Below are 19,341 nucleotides of genomic sequence, written 5' to 3' on the forward strand. Positions count from 1 at the left end.
GGATTCCTAGGGTCATTTAAATTCTTGCCCTGGTTTTGCTGTGGGCCTGATTGTAGCGGGACTGTGGTCCAGGTGCAGGATCTGAATAGGGAGTCATAAGGTAGGCCTATAGGACAGGCAGGGATACCCTCTGTCTCCATGAAGGAGGCCGTCATAGTGTCCTATAATCACACTAGGGTTTGCAATGATTTAACTATTACACTGCACTACCTCAGGCCCACTCTATTCAGATTTGTTGTACAGTGTGGAATCATACACGGATCCTGGCCATCTGGCTTCAACATTTGTGATGAGGTGGGAAGCATCACATATGATCTTGATGGGGAGAACGGTCAGTTCAATTCAATTCAACTTTATTATCATTATGCTGAAACAGGGTTGTACAGCACAATGAAACACATTTAGGCTAGGCCTCAGTGCAATTACATACTACAAAATATCACAGAAGCAATTACATATACAACATAGTGCAGGACAACATAGTGCAAGACGGTCATGGTGCAAGCCAGGCAATAGACATTAAATAAGCAAGGTAAAAAAATGTAAAATAGATAACAGTATAAGGTATGAAATATAAAAATATAAGTACAGTATGTACAGTGTGTGTGAGGTAGGTAAATGGGACAGGGATAAAGTGCATGTTGCATGGTGCCAAAGGGCTGGTGGACTGGTCTCTGGACTGGTGGCAAATCTGAGATATAGTCAGGGGGAGGTAAGTCTATATATGTCCAGTTTGAGGGAAAGTGGCTGGTGGCAATAGCTACGTTAGTTTTGTTGCCATTAAAGATAAGTACATTATTCATTAAGTATTATAAAGGTTAGTACCTGTACATTAATGCTATGGATGGATTTTCTGTTTATGTAATCGCCTTCATGTTCTAATGGTGCTGGAATAGGTAGCATATGTAGGGTCCATCAATGCAGCCAACCACTCTAGGAAATCCTTAAAATGTAAATGGAATTAAGTTTGTTATATACTGCTTCTCCTTTGCTTAATTTCTTTATTGTCCGTGTGAATTAAAGACAAACCAACGATGCTGTGGAATTCCTCTTTGATGTCCATAACTGGCTTATGCCCAGGAAACACCACAAAACTGGGCACTAGTCAATTTAATGCCAGACATAGTTTTCGGACAGACCGACATACAGTAGCTTTGCTGACAGATCCCGCATCTTCTACACTATAAAAAAACTTCCACTAGCAAAAAACGAAGAGCGATGTATAACAATCTGGAGAGAATTTAGGGCTGATCCGCAATGTGTAATATTTGAAATGTGACGCTTAATAATTTTATTGATGTAAGTATTGGATTGTGCTGAAAAACGATAACGTTCATTAAAAAATAATCCGAAAATGATAGTAGGCCTATGTCTATTCGGGGTTTTATAAGGCGTTCCCGACGAAGAACTCAGCGAATAAACTGAGTTTCAATATCCACATGATCTTCGAGGAAAGGACACGTCATGATGACGTGTTTGTAACTCTGGGTCAGGTCCAAGTTAACCTGCCAGCGAGCAGGTTAGCTTCAGAGCATAAGTTGCTATAGTAACTGACTCCGGTTCTCTCTAAGCTCGGTTTCTGGAACGGAAAACCTCGAGTTTCCATGAACTCTGAGTTAACTTACCCGGGTTTTCTCGCTTAACCCGCTTCTTGGAACACCCCCCAGGAATAGACACATTTTAAATTGTAGACAACGCGTTATTTTAAACGCACTACACTCATCGCTGCAATGTCTAAGGCACTGTCATAAATGGCCCAGAGCACTATTCCATCAGTTTTTTTGCAATAATTTCAATAGCTTTTTAACAGTCCTTCATAAGCCCACCAAACAAGTTGTATTATATAAAGTGCGTGATGTACGACAATTTACAACTCTTAGCTGGGTATTTATACCTTGCACCTATTTGTGCTGGTCAGTTTATGTCTAAGAATTTCAAAAGCTTTTAAACGGTCTGTCATAAGTCCACAAACTGTATTACACTTAATAAAGTGCATCTTAAACAACAACCTACAACTCTTTGGTGTGTATTTATACCTTATTTATAAACTTCAGTAGCTTTGAATGTTTGTATTTTTATTGACCATGTGATAGCGATGACTTTCAATATCTTTCAAATAACTTTTCATCTGTGTGCTAGCTAAACGTAGGCACAAAGTCAAATGACACGGGCGTAGGCACATGCCCGTGTCATTTGACTTGACTACCCAGGAAAACACTTGTGTTATATCCCACTTCCTTTGTTTTGTGACTGGATTTGCAGTGTTTAAGAATTTGCAGTGCGCTTCACAAATGTAGAATACGCGTTGTCATTTTGATGAGTTTGCTTTGTGTATTTGCAGCGCGATGGGTCTTCTCGGCCACCGTAGAAATGCAGTTCATGCGCTACTTATAAATGAAAGCAAACGATGCTCTGACGTGGTTACAAAGTCCACTCGAATTGCATTCTCGTCAGTCCTTGGTGTTTGTACATCTAGCATACGAGAACAGCAGCAGAAAGATTGAATTCGTTTTAGTCGTCCGTAAAAAATGGAAAAAATTAATGATTATCTTTGCAAATATAAAGGGCACATTTTTCTAGTCGGGATGACGACAGCAGAACACATCGATTCTCTTCAGAACTTCGAAATACGGGACAGTGACGTTTTTTTGGTGACTTATCCAAAATCAGGTGAGCTGCACAGCACGATTTCTGTTCACTTTGATTTTCAGACTACACGAAATGATGGCAGTACTTGCAGTATTTGCCAGTACAAAATATATGTAGAAAGAGGTTAAGATCCGCGATATCGTATTGCGGTAAAGTTTGTAACTCGGGATAGGTTGACATTCGCGTTTCGCCCTCATTTTGCTCACAAACAATATCCTAAAATATTTCCTCAGAAATTACATTTTCTAAATCATTGCGTAACAGAGAACAAACTACAGTCGTTATCAGTAGCGAACCGTGACCATTAAACCTGGGCCCGCTACAACCCCCCCCCCCCCCCCCCCCCCGACTTTTTTTTCTCTCCTAATAAACTGCAATAAAGAATAAAGAAAAAACCGAGACGACAGTATAGCTTTAGAAACGCATGTAGTGCGTTCAAATAACATTTGTACTAGATAACTTGTTAAGCAAAATAAATTTCCAAACAAAATAAGGTTTCACAGCTCCGTGGTTCTCGCAAGCGGAATATGTAAATGAGGACGTCAAAGGGCCGAATCTAAACTATCTAGCGTCATCACCTAATTTGCATAATACATGTTTTTGAAGTTGTAAATGAATAACGTTGGGAGAGATAAAAAAAAAAATGAGTAAAAACACCCTAAATATGTTAGAACTACAAATGAACAACATCTGTTGCCTTTGAAATAGGCAGTCACTTCTCAAAAGAACTACATGACTTTAATGCTTTGTATAAATAATTTTTACGTAAATTACATAAATAGCTTTTTTGCTGTGTTGTTAAATGTTAGTATATGAGTAGCAGTTAGCAGGAACTAGTTGGCATAGAAATCATCCTTACAATACAGACAGTATGCCCATGTATTATCTCCAATACATTGCTTCAGCCAGCCTTTAAATTCAGGATTTGATTCCCACTCTTTTCTGTATTTTTGAGAATAGAGTTTAGAGTGAGACATGATGAGCAAGTTAGCTAGATGTTAAGCTTTCACAGAGATGCACTGTGGACGAGTCGAGTGACCGGCTACGTGGTGAATGAGGTGAAGAATGACTGAGACTGTGTGAGTTAAATTCAGTGATTTCTTTTCGTGTCTCACATATTTATGTCCCCGTCAGCAGCAGCTTTGGGCATGCGCAGTTCATTTGCAGTGTGGACGTGGAGCGGTGAGGGTCTGCTCTGAGTGTGAGACTGCACTGAGTGTTGTGGGGCTCACGGCAGCACCTGCCGGGGCTCACGGCACAGAGGACAGCAACTAAAGAACGTGTGTGTTCAGAGTCGCCAAAAGTCTCCAATAACACCACAAAAAGTTGCTAGATTTGTTGCTAGTCGCTTTTTACTACAAAAAGTCGCTAGAGGGTCTGAAAAGTCGCTAAATATAGCGACAAAGTCGCTAAGTTGGCAACACTGATCCTTGATGCTTCCATTTCAAACAGCCAGAATAGATGCAGTAGACCAGACGTACTCAACTGGCGGACCGCGGTCCGGATCCGGACCCGAACGCAGTCCTGTCCGGACCCAATCTCATTCCTGATTAACTGGATACGGACAAAAAAAAAAACATATTAATAATTTATGACTAGAGAATTAATTTTAAACCGGAGCATTTATTTCAGGGCTATTGAAAAAATACTCCGTCACGAGTGTTACGTTTGCCACTCCCGCTCAACGTTCACCAACCCCGCCGCCCCAGACCTCAGGTCACAGCTATCTGCCAAAATTGGACCGCGGAAAAATTTAGTTGAGTACCCCTGCAGTAGACGGTAAGAAAGACAGTAAGGAATCGACTACAAAGTGTGGCCATTGTTTTAAAACGTAAAACATTCACAGAGACAAGGAACACATTAAAGCAGGGCTATTCAACTATATTTTTCTGCGGGCCAGATTTGGCAGAGAGCTCTGACCTGTGGGCCAGACATTTTTCAGACCTATACTAATACTGTCATAGTGGATGTAAAATTGAGGCAAACACTACAACATTTAATTTTTCTCCATTTAATTAATCAGGAGATCATCTTCAACACCAGAGTCACAACAGTAACATCTGTTTTTAACAAAAAAAAGCCTACTTTTGGCTTAAATTTAAATATATAACGACTTCAAGTTCCATTGCATCACAGTAACAAGTAAAAGTGCAAAACATCGCTTGTAGTTTGTAATAAGTAATTGTATTTTTGTTTGACGAGCACCAGAACCCGGTGGATATTCATTGTCAAAATGAGAGTGGGTGGTAGTAAAGTGTCTCCGCATGTTGTACTCCTTTATCACCGCACAACACTCGTAACAGAGCAGGCACATAGGGTTTGGGGTATGTGTGCATATTTATCTGTACAGTCGTTATTATATTGTCTGTTTTCGGTATCATTCTTACGTCTCTTCTTTGACAGCGCCATGCTTCTCAAGTGAGTCTGTTTTGAAAACCATGGAAACGTGCCGCACAGAGACACAACGTGCCGTAAAGCGCCACACAGTGTCATAAAATGTTGCAAATAAAATTATTGATTTTTACGGCGGTTTATTAAATATTTATTATTATTTATGGGGAGATGGGCTGGGCAGCCAGTTGAATAGCCCTGCATTAAAGACTTGTAGCACATTTTAGAACAGTTAAGTTGAAAATCAGTGATAACCTAAACAACTTCCTTATTTTACTTGATGGATTTATTTTTTTGTTTAGCCAGTTAGATATTATATGGGTACGGTCAGCTTTTCATTTCTTGGATCTAAATTCACCAGTATTGTACAGAGACCCTTCTGACATACATGCTGTAACTTCTAGTTTGGTAAAATATGGCTTGTTTGAATTGTAATTAATTTAGTTTAAAAATAACTGATTAGTAAGTAAGTAAAGTAAAAAAAAAAAAAATTAAATACCACTTTTCACAGACATAGGCCACAAAGAGCTTTACATACATCCAAAGGATATAAAACAATATATATATATACATATAATACTATAACAAATAAACAGACTATAAACAATATACAGAGGTGTATAATCCAGGTTCCGAAAGTAAAAGTCCTCAACAGGATTTTGCTCAAGCTTGCTAGATTTTCTAATTAGTGCAATCCAGGTAAAATGAGTGGAATCAACACAATCCAGGAAGCCTGAGCAAAATCCTGGTGAGGACTTTTACTTTCTGAACCTGGATTATACACCTCTGTATATTGTTTATATATATTTATACCTCTGACTATATATATATATATATATATATATATATATATATATATATATATATATATATATATATATATATATAATTAGTGGGGCGCCATTAACGGCATTCGATAATGTGATACTCTTTTCGGGCGATATAAAAAATATTGCAATTAATCTATTCTTAAAGTTGGGAACTGGGTCAAAATGGGTAAGCAAACTATGATGACTTTCACCTTGATAGTTTAACATGGGTGTATTCCTAACTAAATTGCACAGTAGGGGGCGAGAACGAGTTTTCAAACCTGTGAATTACAAAGACGTCAAATCGCACATTGAGAAGCCAGTGGTAGAGGCCGACTGGAAGTGCGGCACCTGGATGTCCAAGGGATAGGGTTAAGGTTAAGTTTAGGGTTAGCCAAGCTAGAAAATGTACAGCCTGATCAGTTGCATCACAGGAGTGCCCAATTCTACCCCTAAAGATCTACCAACCTACATACCTACTAAAATGGAAAGACTGGAGGTTTTGGCAAAATATAATGATTGCATTTTGTTCTTTGTTCAACCATTTCGGAGATTTTAGCATTGTTTGTTAGCAAAAGATGGTGCAAACCCGGATATCTGCCAAATATCGAATATCATCCTAACTTTACCGAGCTATTAATCTGTGACTATAATTTGAGGTAAAGCCAGAGATGACTTTCACAGGTACAATTTGGGCACAGAATATCATCTTATCAATTTTCGAGTCAGACGACACGGATGAAACCAAGTCTGAAAACAATCTTGAGAAAATGCCTTGGCTCGAGTTCCCCCAGGGTAATTCTGACTATTCGTCCAGACCATCTCCTCGACTCTTTGCATCACACCTCAAACCAGCGCTCATGCCTCCCGGACTGAAGGACAAAAAAGCAAAGGTATAGTACACTACACAGCTTATTCTTTTTCAGTAATAAGGTTGAATTGTACCAATAGTTTGAGGGTCTCAACTCAATCTAACCGGACTCAATCTAACCATTGATTTTTAATAATTAAAAATATTTAAAACATTATAATCGGGGGTGTCACGTGACCAGCTAGGAGATGGCTGCTTGAAACCTGGCTCTGCTCCTATAAGTTTTTAAACTAGTGTTTTTCTCCGGAAGAGATCACATATTTCTTAAAAACTGACGCCTAATCATGTCAAAAGATAGGAGCGAGAAAGACTTTTCCATTTTCTCTTCGTCTCGTCCTCAAAGACAAAAGAAAAAAGATCCTCAAGCCGCAGACGAACTAGCTACGCAAGCTAACATGGATGCTAGCGCGGCCCGGATCTTAGAAGAGATTAAAACCATCGGCTCGCGGTTAGACACCATGGATGGACGATTAAATACAATTGTTTCATCTATTTCGACCATGGAAAGTAATATCAATACTCTTACTCAGCGGATTCAATCTACTGAGAACAGACTCGACGAGGCCGAACACAGAATCTCCGCGTGTGAGGACACGGGGGAGAACATGTCCATGACCGTAACATCGCTGACCACGGCCGTGGCCCAGCTACAGACAAAAGTGGACGATTTGGAAAATGGAGGTCGCCGTAAGAATTTGAAATTAATTGGACTATCCGAGAATGCAGCAGGTTCTGTGCCGTTGGTCCAGTTTCTGCAGGATATGCTTCCCTCTTGGGTCGGTCTCCCGCAGGACTTTCACGCGCTCGACATCGAGCGGGCCCACCGCTCTCTCGCCCCCGTACCAGCGCCGGGCTCACGGCCAAGGAGCGTCCTTATCTGTTTCCTACGGTACACAGACAGAGAGGCTGTTCTGAAGGCGGCTATTAAAAAGCGGGATGTGTCGTATAAAGGCTCGCGACTCCGTTTTTATGCGGATTTATCAGCGGATGTGCTCCGGAGACGCCGCGCCTACGATGCAGTGCTTAAACGTATGATTCAGCGCAACATGTTCCGAGGCTTCGCATACCCCGCTAAACTCCGTTGCGTCCACGAGGGCCAGGTTCGGCTGTTCGAGGACCCAAAATCTGCCACGGATTTTTTGGATTCCCTTGGTCCTGAGTGAGTCTGCACTGACTTCATGTGGATCTTAACTTTTTTCCTCTTCCGGAGAGACTAAACACTAACTGTGAATTCCCACTCACATGACCGTGTTACAGGGTTATAGCTCAGTAATAATAGTAATAATAATAATAATGTGCGCAGTGTTTTTGTATTATGGCCCTATCTTAGTTCTCATTGTGGGGTTCACCACTGATATATCTTATATTAGGAGCTGTAGCTAGTTCTTGTGGACTGACTTGACTTTTTCGGGACATGTCCAACTTGGGTGACCAACTAGATTCGTTTTTTTCTGCTCCGTCAAATGGGGACGGAGCTGGGGGGGTGGGCCTGGGTTTTTGCTACGTTATTTCATCCTTTTTTTCCTTTGTAAAAATGTTCAGTTTACCGCCACACAAATTGTTTTGGTCATGCATCATTATTTTTGTTCTGCTTTTATTTTATACTCATCATGAATGATGCCCTAAGGATGGTAACATTTAATGTTAAGGGTATTGGTAATGTTATCAAAAGGAAGAAGATTTTAACATTGTTAAAGAAAGATAAAGTGTCAATAGGATTCCTTCAAGAAACTCATCTTACGGACAAAGAACATGCCAAACTTAAACGTGATTGGGTAGGACAAGTTTACTTCTCCTCCTTTACATCTAACAAAAGGGGCGTGGCTATCCTCATCAACAAAAATATTCCGTTTATTCTCGATTCGGAAATAAGAGACCCTGAAGGCCGTTTCATCTTAATTATCGGTTCAATTCTGGGGAAAACTATTACCATAATGAATGTGTATGCTCCAAATGAAGATCGTCCTCAGTTTATGTCACATATCATTTTACTATTTAACCAACACTGTACAGAATTTGGTCTTCTGGCTGGCGATTTTAACTGCGTTCTTAATGATGCACTGGACAGATCATCACCTTCACCATCGACGAATCCAAAATCCCCCCAAATACTTAAAAAACTCTGTGAAGATACTGGGCTGATTGATGTGTGGAGAGAGCACCACCCTCTGACGAGAGATTATACTTTTTATTCCAATCCTCATCAACTATACTCCAGATTAGATTATATTTTTATGCATACCACTCATATCCACACAGTAACAGCATGTGAGATTGGACCCATTCTGCTCTCTGATCATAGTCCAGTATATTTAAACTGCAACTTTTATGTATCCTCACCAAAAACAAAAAACTGGAAGTTAAATTTGTCTTTGTTGAACAATGATGCTTTTTGTGAATCAATTCGGGACTCACTGAAGAATTATTGGTCAGATAATCAACACTCCCCAGTATCCCCGGGCACTATTTGGGATGCAGCCAAAGCAACAATTCGTGGGCAAATAATTTGCCAGAGCTCTTTTATTAAAAAATCGCGAGAAGCAAAGCAACGTGCCCTGGAGGCTAAACTACTACACTTGGAGCGTCAACATAAACACACACCCACCACAAAGAATTGGAATCAATTAACCAAAATCAGGACACAGTTCAATCTCAATTACACAGATTATATAAAGAAACTCCTTTTCCTAACCAAACAGAAATTTTACGAATATGGCAACAGATCAAGTAAACTATTGGCTTCCCAACTAAAAGCAGAACAGACCATGAAATCCATCAAAGCAATTAGGACAAATAATGGGAGCATTACATACGACCCACATTTAATTAATGAAGCATTCACAAATTTTTTATAAAAATCTCTACTCGTGTCCGCCTCCAAACAATGTGAACAGTGAAAATTATTTAGACAAGATCTCCTTACAATCGGCTAAAGAATCTGAAAAAGCAACCCTTAGTGCCCCGTTCACAGAGAGAGAGGTCTGGGATGCAATTCAATCAATGCCCACCGGGAGGGCCCCAGGATTGGACGGGTATCCCGTAGAGTACTACAGGAAGTTCTGGCCCGAACTAAAACCTATACTCATGCCCGCCCTCCATCATATATACGAACACAATGCCATACCAAATTCATGGAAGACTGCCTCCATCTCTCTTATTTAAAAAAAAGATAAAAACCCATTGGATTGTTCGTCTTATCGACCAATCAGTTTATTGAATGTGGACTTTAAAATTGTTGCCAAGGTCCTTGCACGCAGACTGGATGCCCTGCTGCCACGCTTGATACATCCAGATCAAACAGGATTCGTGAGGTCAAGACATGGTTCAGATAATGTACGCCGTGCTCTAAACATTGTAGATCACCTTAGCAGAAATCCAGTTCCAGCTCTTATTGTTTCTCTCGACGCAGAAAAAGCTTTTGACAGGGTTCACTGGGATTTCTTATTTGCGGTACTAAAGAAAATTAATTTGGGTTCGTCTTTTATAAATATGATTAAATCGCTCTACTCTTATCCAAACGCAGTGGTCAATACTAATAATTTTCATTCAGATATGTTCCCAGTGAGCAGGGGATGTCGTCAGGGCTGTCCGCTCTCTCCACTTCTTTTTTGTCTGGTAATTGAACCTCTGGCCCAATCAATCAGAAATAGTACACGCCTTACAGGCATCAAGATTGGTGGAGAAGACCATCGTGTCTCCCTCTATGCAGATGATGTCCTTCTATACTTGTCCAATCCAAACGCTTCTGTTAAAATAGTCTTAGATTTGATCTCTGACTATAGCTCAGTGTCTGGATATAAAATTAACCTGGATAAATCGCTGGCCCTACCAATCAATATCTCACAAAGTGACAATATACGGCAGATAACCCCCTTCCATATCTCTGACATTGGATTTAAATACCTCAGCATAGTAATTACACCCAATTTGAACAACTTATTCACTACCAATTATACGCCACTTTGGGACAAAATCGAGCAGGATTTGCGTGTCTGGACCGCTCTCCCAAATTCCTTTTTTGGCCGAATTAATGTAATTAAAATGAATGTCCTGCCTCGACTTAATTATTTTTTCCGAACTCTCCCGTGTTACATACCTGCTAGTTTTTTCAAGAATATAAACTCCAGAATAGCGGAATATATTTGGAATAAGAAAAAACCTCGAATCAGGTTCTCAATACTCACTAAAACGAAAAACCAGGGAGGGGCATCCTTACCAAACTTCCAACTATATTACTGGTCAGCACAAATCATACAAATGTTATCTTGGTTCTTAGATAGACATGATTCTAAATGGGTTGAAATCGAGTCTTTGTCCTGCAAACCATTGGAATTAAAATCTCTCCCATTTATAAACAATTTAGAAAAATGTCACAGTTTAAAAGACAAATACACAGTTTATAACACACTCTTGGCCTGGAAAGACGTTAGACAATATCTAAAAATCCCAAAAAATATCTCACTGCACTCTCCAATTTGCCATAACCCAGACTTCCCCTCTCAACTAAGGTCTATAGGACTACATACATGGGTCAAATCTGGAATAAGAGATCTATCCTACATATACAGACAAAGTCTAATGTCTTTTGAGCAGATAACAGAACAGTTTAAGGTCCCCAAATCAGATTTTTATAAATACCTTCAGGTACGTCACTTCATAAGCTCTAAAGAAACCAAACTCCGAACGGAGTTGAATGACATAGAAAATGTTCTTATTAAGCCAAATCCTCGTCTGTGTAAAATATCGTATGTGTATTCTACACTCTCTGATGTCAATGAGCCATGTTACAATCCACTGAGACAGACCTGGGAGAAAGATCTTTCTATTAAATTTGACGATGACTCTTGGAATAATATGCATAAGAAAATATTTCCTAGTTGCACTTCCATTAACATCCAAGAACAGAATTTCAAATTCTTTTTTAGATCTTATTTAACACCCTCACGTCTGTATAAGATGTGTAGAAACCCATCTCCACTGTGTCCTAAGTGTAACTCTGATGCAGGTACATTTATGCACATGTTCTGGGAGTGCACTAAAATCCAAGTATTCTGGAAGGATGTTCATCAGGTCACTCAGAAGATGTTAGGAAAACATTTCCACATGTCACCATGTTTGTATCTTTTGGCTCATGATCCCAATGGGGTGCTAAATGGAAACCAAGCCTACCTGATGGGTTCACTGTCATACCTAGCAAAGAAATGTATTTTACTGCCCTGGATAACTCCAACTGTCCCAACAGCCAAGATGTGGCTGACACAACTGTCGAATGTCTTTCCACTAGAAAAACTCACGTTTGAAATGCATAATAGACAACAAAAATTCTCTGAAATATGGTCACCAGTTTGGAAAGTGTTGGAGGATTTATGATCTTTCTTCTTGCACCTCATCTGTACCCCTGCTTGCATCGTAATTTCTATGTAATTACCACCTAACACTTTTTTACCATACCCTTTCACTCATTCTTGAGCATTTTGCAATACTGTCAAATTACATATATCATAGTGGCGATGAACGTATGTTTTTGTTTTATTTTATTTTATTTTATTCTACATTACTCTTTTTTTCTTTTCCTTTTCTGATTTGTTGCTGTTCTGTTGTTGTTTCCCTCTGTCAATTATAAAACCCAATAAATATACAATTATAAAAACATTATAATCGATATCTGAGATATAACTTGTGGGAATTACAAAATGTCAAAACTGATCATTTCTTGCTCTAATCTTTTTTGAAACACTAGATTGTGTATGTGGCCAGGAACCCAAAAGACAATGTGGTGTCTTATTTTCACTTCAGCCATGTGTTAGTCAGTCTAGAGACTCCTAAGAGCTTCGAGGATTTTCTGCAGCAATATCTCGCTGGAAATGGTAAGACCAACTTATTCAACATTATTATTTAGGTTTTAATCTGCTTGAAGGGTATATGTAGTATGCAGAATAATGTAGTTTTTGAAGGAGTAGTTCTGTAGTGCATGAAGCAAATGGAGAATAAACTGATGTAGAACACTGGCTTTATACTGTTGATGTAGAAAATTGGCTTGATTACCCTGTTTGGCTTTGTGCATTGCTTTTCTGCACAGTTGGTGCATCTTCCTGGTTTGATCACATCCAAGAGTGGCACACACACAGAGATGAGTACAACATTCTGTTCCTTACATATGAGGACATGGTCATGGTAAATACTCAAAGTGCCCCTTGAAGTACATTGTGAAATTAATATCTTCAACAATGACAAATATTGTAGATAGATGGTCAAAGTACTTGATGAAACTTTTTTTTCCCAGAATTAATTTGGAACAATCTTTATATTTTAATCTTCATATTTCACTTTATATTTTTCACAGCCTGTTAAATTATTAAGAGTTCAATCAGTATAAATTTAAGGTTTATTGTATTGTATTGTAACACCATGAAAGGAGTTTTATCATCCATCCATCCATCCATTTTAATGGGTTCGGGTTGCAGGGCCAGTAGACTAAGCAAAGAGGCCCAGGTTTCCCTCTCTCCAGCCACCTCTTCTAGCTCTTCTGGGAGGATACCGAGGTGTTCCCAAGACAGCTGAGAGATATAATCTCTCCAGCGTGTCCTGGGTCTTCCCTGGGATTTCCTCCCAGTTGGACATGCCTGGAGCGCCTCCTTAGAGAGGCGCCCAGGTGGCATCCGGACTAGATTCCCGAACCACCTCAACTGGCTCCTCTCTATGTGAAGGAGCAGTGACTCTACTCTGAGCCTCTTCCGGATACCTGTGCTCCGTACCTTATCTCTAAGGGACAGCCTGGACACCCTGCAGAGAAAACTCATTTCAGCCACTTGTATTCACTACCCAGAGCTCGTGGCCATAGGTAAGAGTCGGAATGTAGATTGACCAGTAAATTGAGAGCTTTGCCTTTTGCCTTTTGTCTCAGCAAAAAGGAGACGTGGAATCCTGAGGCCACCAAACCGAACCCCCTTCGCCACTTGGCTGTGCAGATTAATTCTTTCCATAAAAGTCATGAACAGAATCAGTGACAAATTGCAGCCCTGGCAGAGTCCAACTCTGACTGGGAACCAGTCTGACTTACTGCTGGCCATGCGAACCAAGCTCCTGCTCTGTTTGTACAGGGTCTGGATAGCCCATAGCAGTGGGCCCTGTACCCTATACTCCCGGAGCACCCCTCAGAGGAATCCCCAAGGGACATGGCTGAATGCCTTCTCCAAATCCACAAAACACATGTGGACTGGTTGAGCAAACTCCCATGCACCTTCTAGGACCCTCGCAAGGGTGAAAAGCTGGTCCAGTGTTCCACGACCAGGACGGAACTCACATTGTTCCTCTTGTAACTGAGATTCGACTATCGACCGAACTCTCTTCTCCAGTACCCCTGCATAGACCTTACCGGGAGTTTCACAACTACCCTGGTCACCTCAGCCCGAGTGATGGGCAAACCCCTGTCCGAGTCCCCCAGCTCTGCTTCCTCTATGGAAGATGTGATGGTGGGATTGATCCTTGAAGACCCTGAAGTATTCCTTCTACCACCTAATGATATCCCCTGTCAAGGTCAGCAGATCCCCAACCCCACTGTATACAGTGTTGGTCGGGAACTGCTTTCCCCTCCTGAGTTGCCCACCGGTTTTCCAGAAATTTCTTGGAGCCAATAGAAAGTCACTTTCTATGGTCTCACCGAAATCTTCCCACACCCAAGGTTTTGTCTCCGTGACGGTCAAAGCCGCTATCCGCTTGGCCCTCCTGTAACCGTCTGCTGCCTCCAGAGTCCCACGAGTCAACAGGCCTGATAGGACTCTTTCTTCAGCATGACGGCCTCCCTTACCTGAGGTGTCCACCCTTGGGTTTAGTAATGAATGATAATAAAAATAATCTTTATTTGTATAGCACCTTTCATACATACATGCAACTCAAAGTGCTTTACAGTATAAATAAAAGAAACATAAAAAGGAGATAAGATAAAAAGAAAATGTTAAAGATAAAATATTAAAATAACATAAAATGTAAAAAAGTAAACAATATAATAAAAAAGTAAAGTAAATAAATAAAGTGACAAATTATAAAATAATGGAATAAATAAGATTGAGGGTTTCTTAACTAAAAGCAGATCTAAACAGGAATGTTTTGAGACTGTTCTTGAAACTATTCAGGGATGAAATGCCTCTGAGCTCCGACACGACAGGCACCGACAACCTTGCGGCCACAGCTCCGGTCCGCCGCGTTGGCGATGGAGGCACAGAAAAAGGCCCATTTGAACTCAATGTCTCCGGCCTCCCTCGGGATACGGTCAAAGCTCTGCTTTATGTGGGAGTTAAAGACCTTTCTGACAGGTCCCTCTGCCAGATGTTCCTAGCAAACCCTCACGATACGTTTGGGTCTGCCAGGTCTGTCCGGCATCCTTTCCCGCCTTCTGATCAAACTCACCACTACGTGGTGATCAGTTGACAGCTCAGCTCCTCTCTTCACCCAAGTGTCCAAGACACACGGTCGCAAGTCCGACGACATGATTACAAAATCGATCATTGAGCTGCGACCTATGGTGCCCGGGTGCCATGTGCACTTATGGACACCTCTGTGCTCGAACATGGTGTTCGTTATGGACAGACTGTGATGAGCACAGAAGTCCAGTAACAAAACACCACTATGGATCAGATCAGAGAGGCCATTCCTCCCAATCACGCCCTTTCAGGTCTTACTGTCTTTGCCCATGTGAGCATTGAATTCCCCCAGCAAAACAATGGGATCCCCAGAAGGGGCACCTTCCAGTGTCTCCTCCAGGGACTCCAAGAAGGCCAGGTACTCCGAACTGCCATTTGGTGCATAAGCACTAACAATAATCAGAGCCCATTCCCCAACCCAAAGGCGCAGGGAAGCAACCCTCTTGTCTACTGGGGAAAACGCCAACACACAGGCAGCGAGCCTGGGAGCAATGAGTAAGCCCTCTCCAGCCCTCTGCCTTTCACCCTGGGCAAATCCAGAAAAGAATAAAGTCCAGTCTCTCCCGAGAGGATTTCTTCCAGAACCCAAACCGTGCGTTGAGGTAAGCCCAACTATCTCTAGTTGGTATCTCTCAGCCTCGCAAACCAGCTCGGGCTCCTTCCCAACCAGACAGGTTACGTTCCATGTCCCAAGAGCCAACTTCAGTAACCGATGATTGGTATGCCAAGGCCACTGCCCAATCCACAATGCACCGAACCCCTAGTACTACAGGTGGTGGGCCCATGGGAGAGTGAACCCATGTATCTCCTTCGGGCTGTGCCCGGCCAGGCCCCATGGGTAGAAACCCGGGCCACCAGGCGCTCACCAAGGAGCCCCTCCCCTAGGCCTGGCTCCAGGGTGAGGCCTCGATAACCCTGATCCAGACGAGGGTATCTGTATCCTGTTATTTAAGAATTCCATAGGGGTTTTTGGATTACTCTTTGTCTGGCCCATTACCTAGGACCAATTTGCCTTGGGAGACCCTACCAGGGGCATTGCCCCTGACAACCTAGCTCCTAGGATCATGTAGGCATGCAAACCCCTCCACCACAATAAGGTGGTGATCCATGGAGAAGGAGTTTTTTCATCGTTATAAAAATTGCAAAAGTCAGTCTCCTAAATGTACAAATGACATTTCTGTCATTTCTTCTAGTGCTAGTTCATTGTGGATGTAATATTTTTCATATTAAATATCATGATTAACATTTTTTTCAATTAGAAGATTCAGACCTTTTTGGATCCACTCTTACCATGCTGGTGGCTATAATGTTTCCACAGGATCTGAGGTCAGCAGTGGTGAAGATCGCCCAGTTCTTGGGACGGGATTTGAGTGAAGCCGTGCTGTCTCGTATCATAGAGAAAGCCACCTTTAAAAACATGAAGAAAGACTGCAAGGCCAATTATGAGTTTATTCCTGAAGATGTTCTTCAAAAGGGCACGTTCTTGCGCAAAGGTCAGTATTTAAAGATCACACTTGCATGAGATGCATTTGGCAGTTTATGATGCTCTTGGTCTGCATTGTAACGTGTAGAATAACAACAATTGGTCATTCAACGTGAGTAAGTCTTGCCTTTGAACACAAGTCCAAAGCTTGTATTGTGTAAATACATGTGTGATGTTTTAGGTATTATAGGAGACTGGAAAAACAACTTCACTGTGGCCCAAAATGAGATTTTTGACAAGGTTTATCAGGAGAGGATGAAAGATTTCCCATACAAGTTCATATGGACCATGACGTGAAAGCACCCTCATATAGGAGATCCAAGTTAAGTACATTATTATACTGTGGAATTTGTTTTATTGATAAATCACGTTTGGGGTGAAAACATATTTAGGATTTAAAATAAAATACTTGCTTAATTTTATGCCTCTATTATTAGTATATACCTCTATTAATTCACTGTTCTGTATTTGCCAATATTTGGACAAGGATGTTAAAACCAGTTTACATAGGTGCAACCCGCTGGTCACCCAAATCTGATTAATAACCAAAAGATTTTATAAACATTTTCCTCAATGTAGTTGTCATGGAGTCGTACATCTGCCCCCCCCCCCCCCCCCCCCCTCCTTTTCCTGTCTGTTTCACCTGTTGCTTGTTCTCCCTCATTAACGTAAGTGTATTTAAACCTTCACGTGTCGCCCTTTGTCATTAGATTGTCACTTCTGTCTTCATGAAATAAATGGTATTCATGTATTGAAGATAGCATCTCTTGGCTTCACCTCCCTCACTCACAGTGCACACCTTGTTACACAGTAGGACTAATTATTACACTAACAGCACGACTAACAGCAAGCCTTCTTTAAGCCACTTTATTTTAGAAATACCTACTAACTTGTTCTGATAAATTACAATGGCAGTTCACTTCACACTTATATTTCATACTGAGAAAATATCACAGGCGAGACCATAAAAATAAACCGGGACTGATGTTGCTCATTTATTGCATAACTTAACAGGGCTGATACAACAGTTTATGTGCTTTGAAGATTTTTCTTGATGGTCAAGACCTTTTATCATTTCTTAATTTTGCAAAGTTTAATAATTCAAATCAAATCAAACTGTTTCAAATATAATTATTTCTGAATTTATTCACCAATTACTGAATCGCAGCTCAAACTGCAAAACCTAAATATATATATCTCTAATATTGATTATACAGTACTTTCTGTAAAGTGCAGAAATGACTAACAGGTTTACTGAAAGTCAAAAGACATAAGAACAATGAATAGGAGATGTTGAACGTGTGTGTGTGAGAGAGAGAGTGAGAGAGAGAGAGTGAGAGAGAGAGAGAGAGAGAGAGAGAGAGAGAGAGAGAGGGAGTGTATATCAAAGGAGACTGATTTACTCAAATAACTCAAGCCATTACAGTGTTGACACAGTCCTGGTTCTCATACAGGTTTATTCTGGTTCATACCACTCCACCCCTGAAACAACCTTTTATAGGAATTCAAAATTAATGATGTTGTGCCTCTTTAACCCTTGTCCTTGCCACAGGTAGGTAGCTGTCAGTCTTCTCTTTCAGTACCAGTGATGGGCAGCAGGGGTCAGCACACAACTCAAATTTCCAGAGCCATACTTTGTTCTTCTTCATACTCCCCCCCAGGTTAGAGCTGAGGTACTCGACCATCAGCCCAATTCAGCAGTGCTTTCAGGATTATTATTATTGTGAATATTGCTTCACTCTGGAAATATGTGGATTCTGACTATTTAAGAGGCGGCATACATGACATAAAATGTGTTATATAGCAGTAAAGTACTATTAAATATTATGCAACAGAAATTACACAACAGAAAGCGATGTGCATTTATGAATCACTGTGAAAGTGTCTCTGATCCATATGTCCTGAACCAGCACCAGTGTTGTAGTCACAATTCTGTCAACAATAACAGCTGAGAATTGATGTTCAAGATGGTAAGTTCATTTTAGGAAACTCTGTACCAACCATCTTGACTCTTGTAAGCATTTTTTTCTCTGTGGATTCAGTATAACATGTACTGCATGGCAAATAGCAGAAGAGATGAACTTGTCACCAGTCAGCAGATTGGTAAATCAAACTTTACCCAAATGCAGGAAGGAAAGCAAAAACCTTTCCATGAAACATGTCTACAAAGCACATGGTTCATGCTGAACGATCCACTCATGTGCTTTGTTGTCGTGGTACATCTAGTTCAGCTGTAATCGACGATTGTCGTTGTTTTGCATTCCTTCTTTTCTCAAAGACTCAGCTGCAGACGATTTTCAACTTTATACTGAGATATTGCCAACTTCACTTATCAAAAACAAAAACAAAGCAAAAGGGCAGATGGAAACACACTAATCTGCAACACTTCTACAATGAAGAAAATAGAAATTAAAATGTGTTCTATCACTCCGTCTCATGTTTAATGGCTGTTACCTCTGACCTTTATTACTAGGAGACAGTATCTCCTGCTCAGTCAGTACCGCTGCTATACAACTGACACCCACTAAAAGGAATATTATATCAGTACAACATCATCTAGCATTTTTAGAACATCAACTAAACACTGCTGTCCTCAAGGTTATTTAGATTCTTTATGTAACAAATATGCAGTAAAGTAACAGCAGTACTTGTTGTCTTATGACACAAAAGTGAAGAAGACTTTTGGGTTGTTTCTCTGCTACCTACATTCAATGCATT

General features: G+C 40.7%; 1 protein-coding gene across 2 annotated transcripts; it reads left to right on the forward strand.

The window, feature by feature from the left end:
- The first annotated feature begins 2,426 nt into the window (after positions 1-2,426).
- On the forward strand, positions 2,427-18,387 carry LOC143484213 (amine sulfotransferase-like). 2 transcript variants are annotated; one of them, XM_076982852.1, is made up of 6 exons: positions 2,427-2,670; positions 6,534-6,742; positions 12,461-12,587; positions 12,800-12,894; positions 16,459-16,633; positions 16,805-18,387. In XM_076982852.1, the coding sequence occupies exons 1-6, from the start codon at positions 2,529-2,531 to the stop codon at positions 16,918-16,920; spliced, it is 864 nt and encodes a 287-aa protein (XP_076838967.1). In that variant the 5' UTR covers positions 2,427-2,528; the 3' UTR covers positions 16,921-18,387. The 2 variants fall into 2 exon arrangements, with proteins under 2 accessions (XP_076838967.1, XP_076838976.1); XM_076982861.1 differs by having other exon boundaries at positions 2,619-2,670; positions 6,667-6,742.
- Positions 18,388-19,341: the final 954 nt, after the last annotated feature.

This window comes from Brachyhypopomus gauderio, chromosome 2 (assembly GCF_052324685.1).
Source record: "Brachyhypopomus gauderio isolate BG-103 chromosome 2, BGAUD_0.2, whole genome shotgun sequence".
Lineage (NCBI taxonomy): Eukaryota > Metazoa > Chordata > Actinopteri > Gymnotiformes > Hypopomidae > Brachyhypopomus > Brachyhypopomus gauderio.

Bases quoted from the DNA above. Each gene is read 5' to 3' on its own strand.
- LOC143484213 (XM_076982852.1), top strand. From the start codon at position 2,529: ATGGAAAAAATTAATGATTATCTTTGCAAATATAAAGGGCACATTTTT. The intron at 12,588-12,799 runs GTAAGACCAACT...TTTTCTGCACAG, and splicing joins GCAATATCTCGCTGGAAATG to TTGGTGCATCTTCCTGGTTT. The intron at 12,895-16,458 runs GTAAATACTCAA...ATGTTTCCACAG, and splicing joins CATATGAGGACATGGTCATG to GATCTGAGGTCAGCAGTGGT.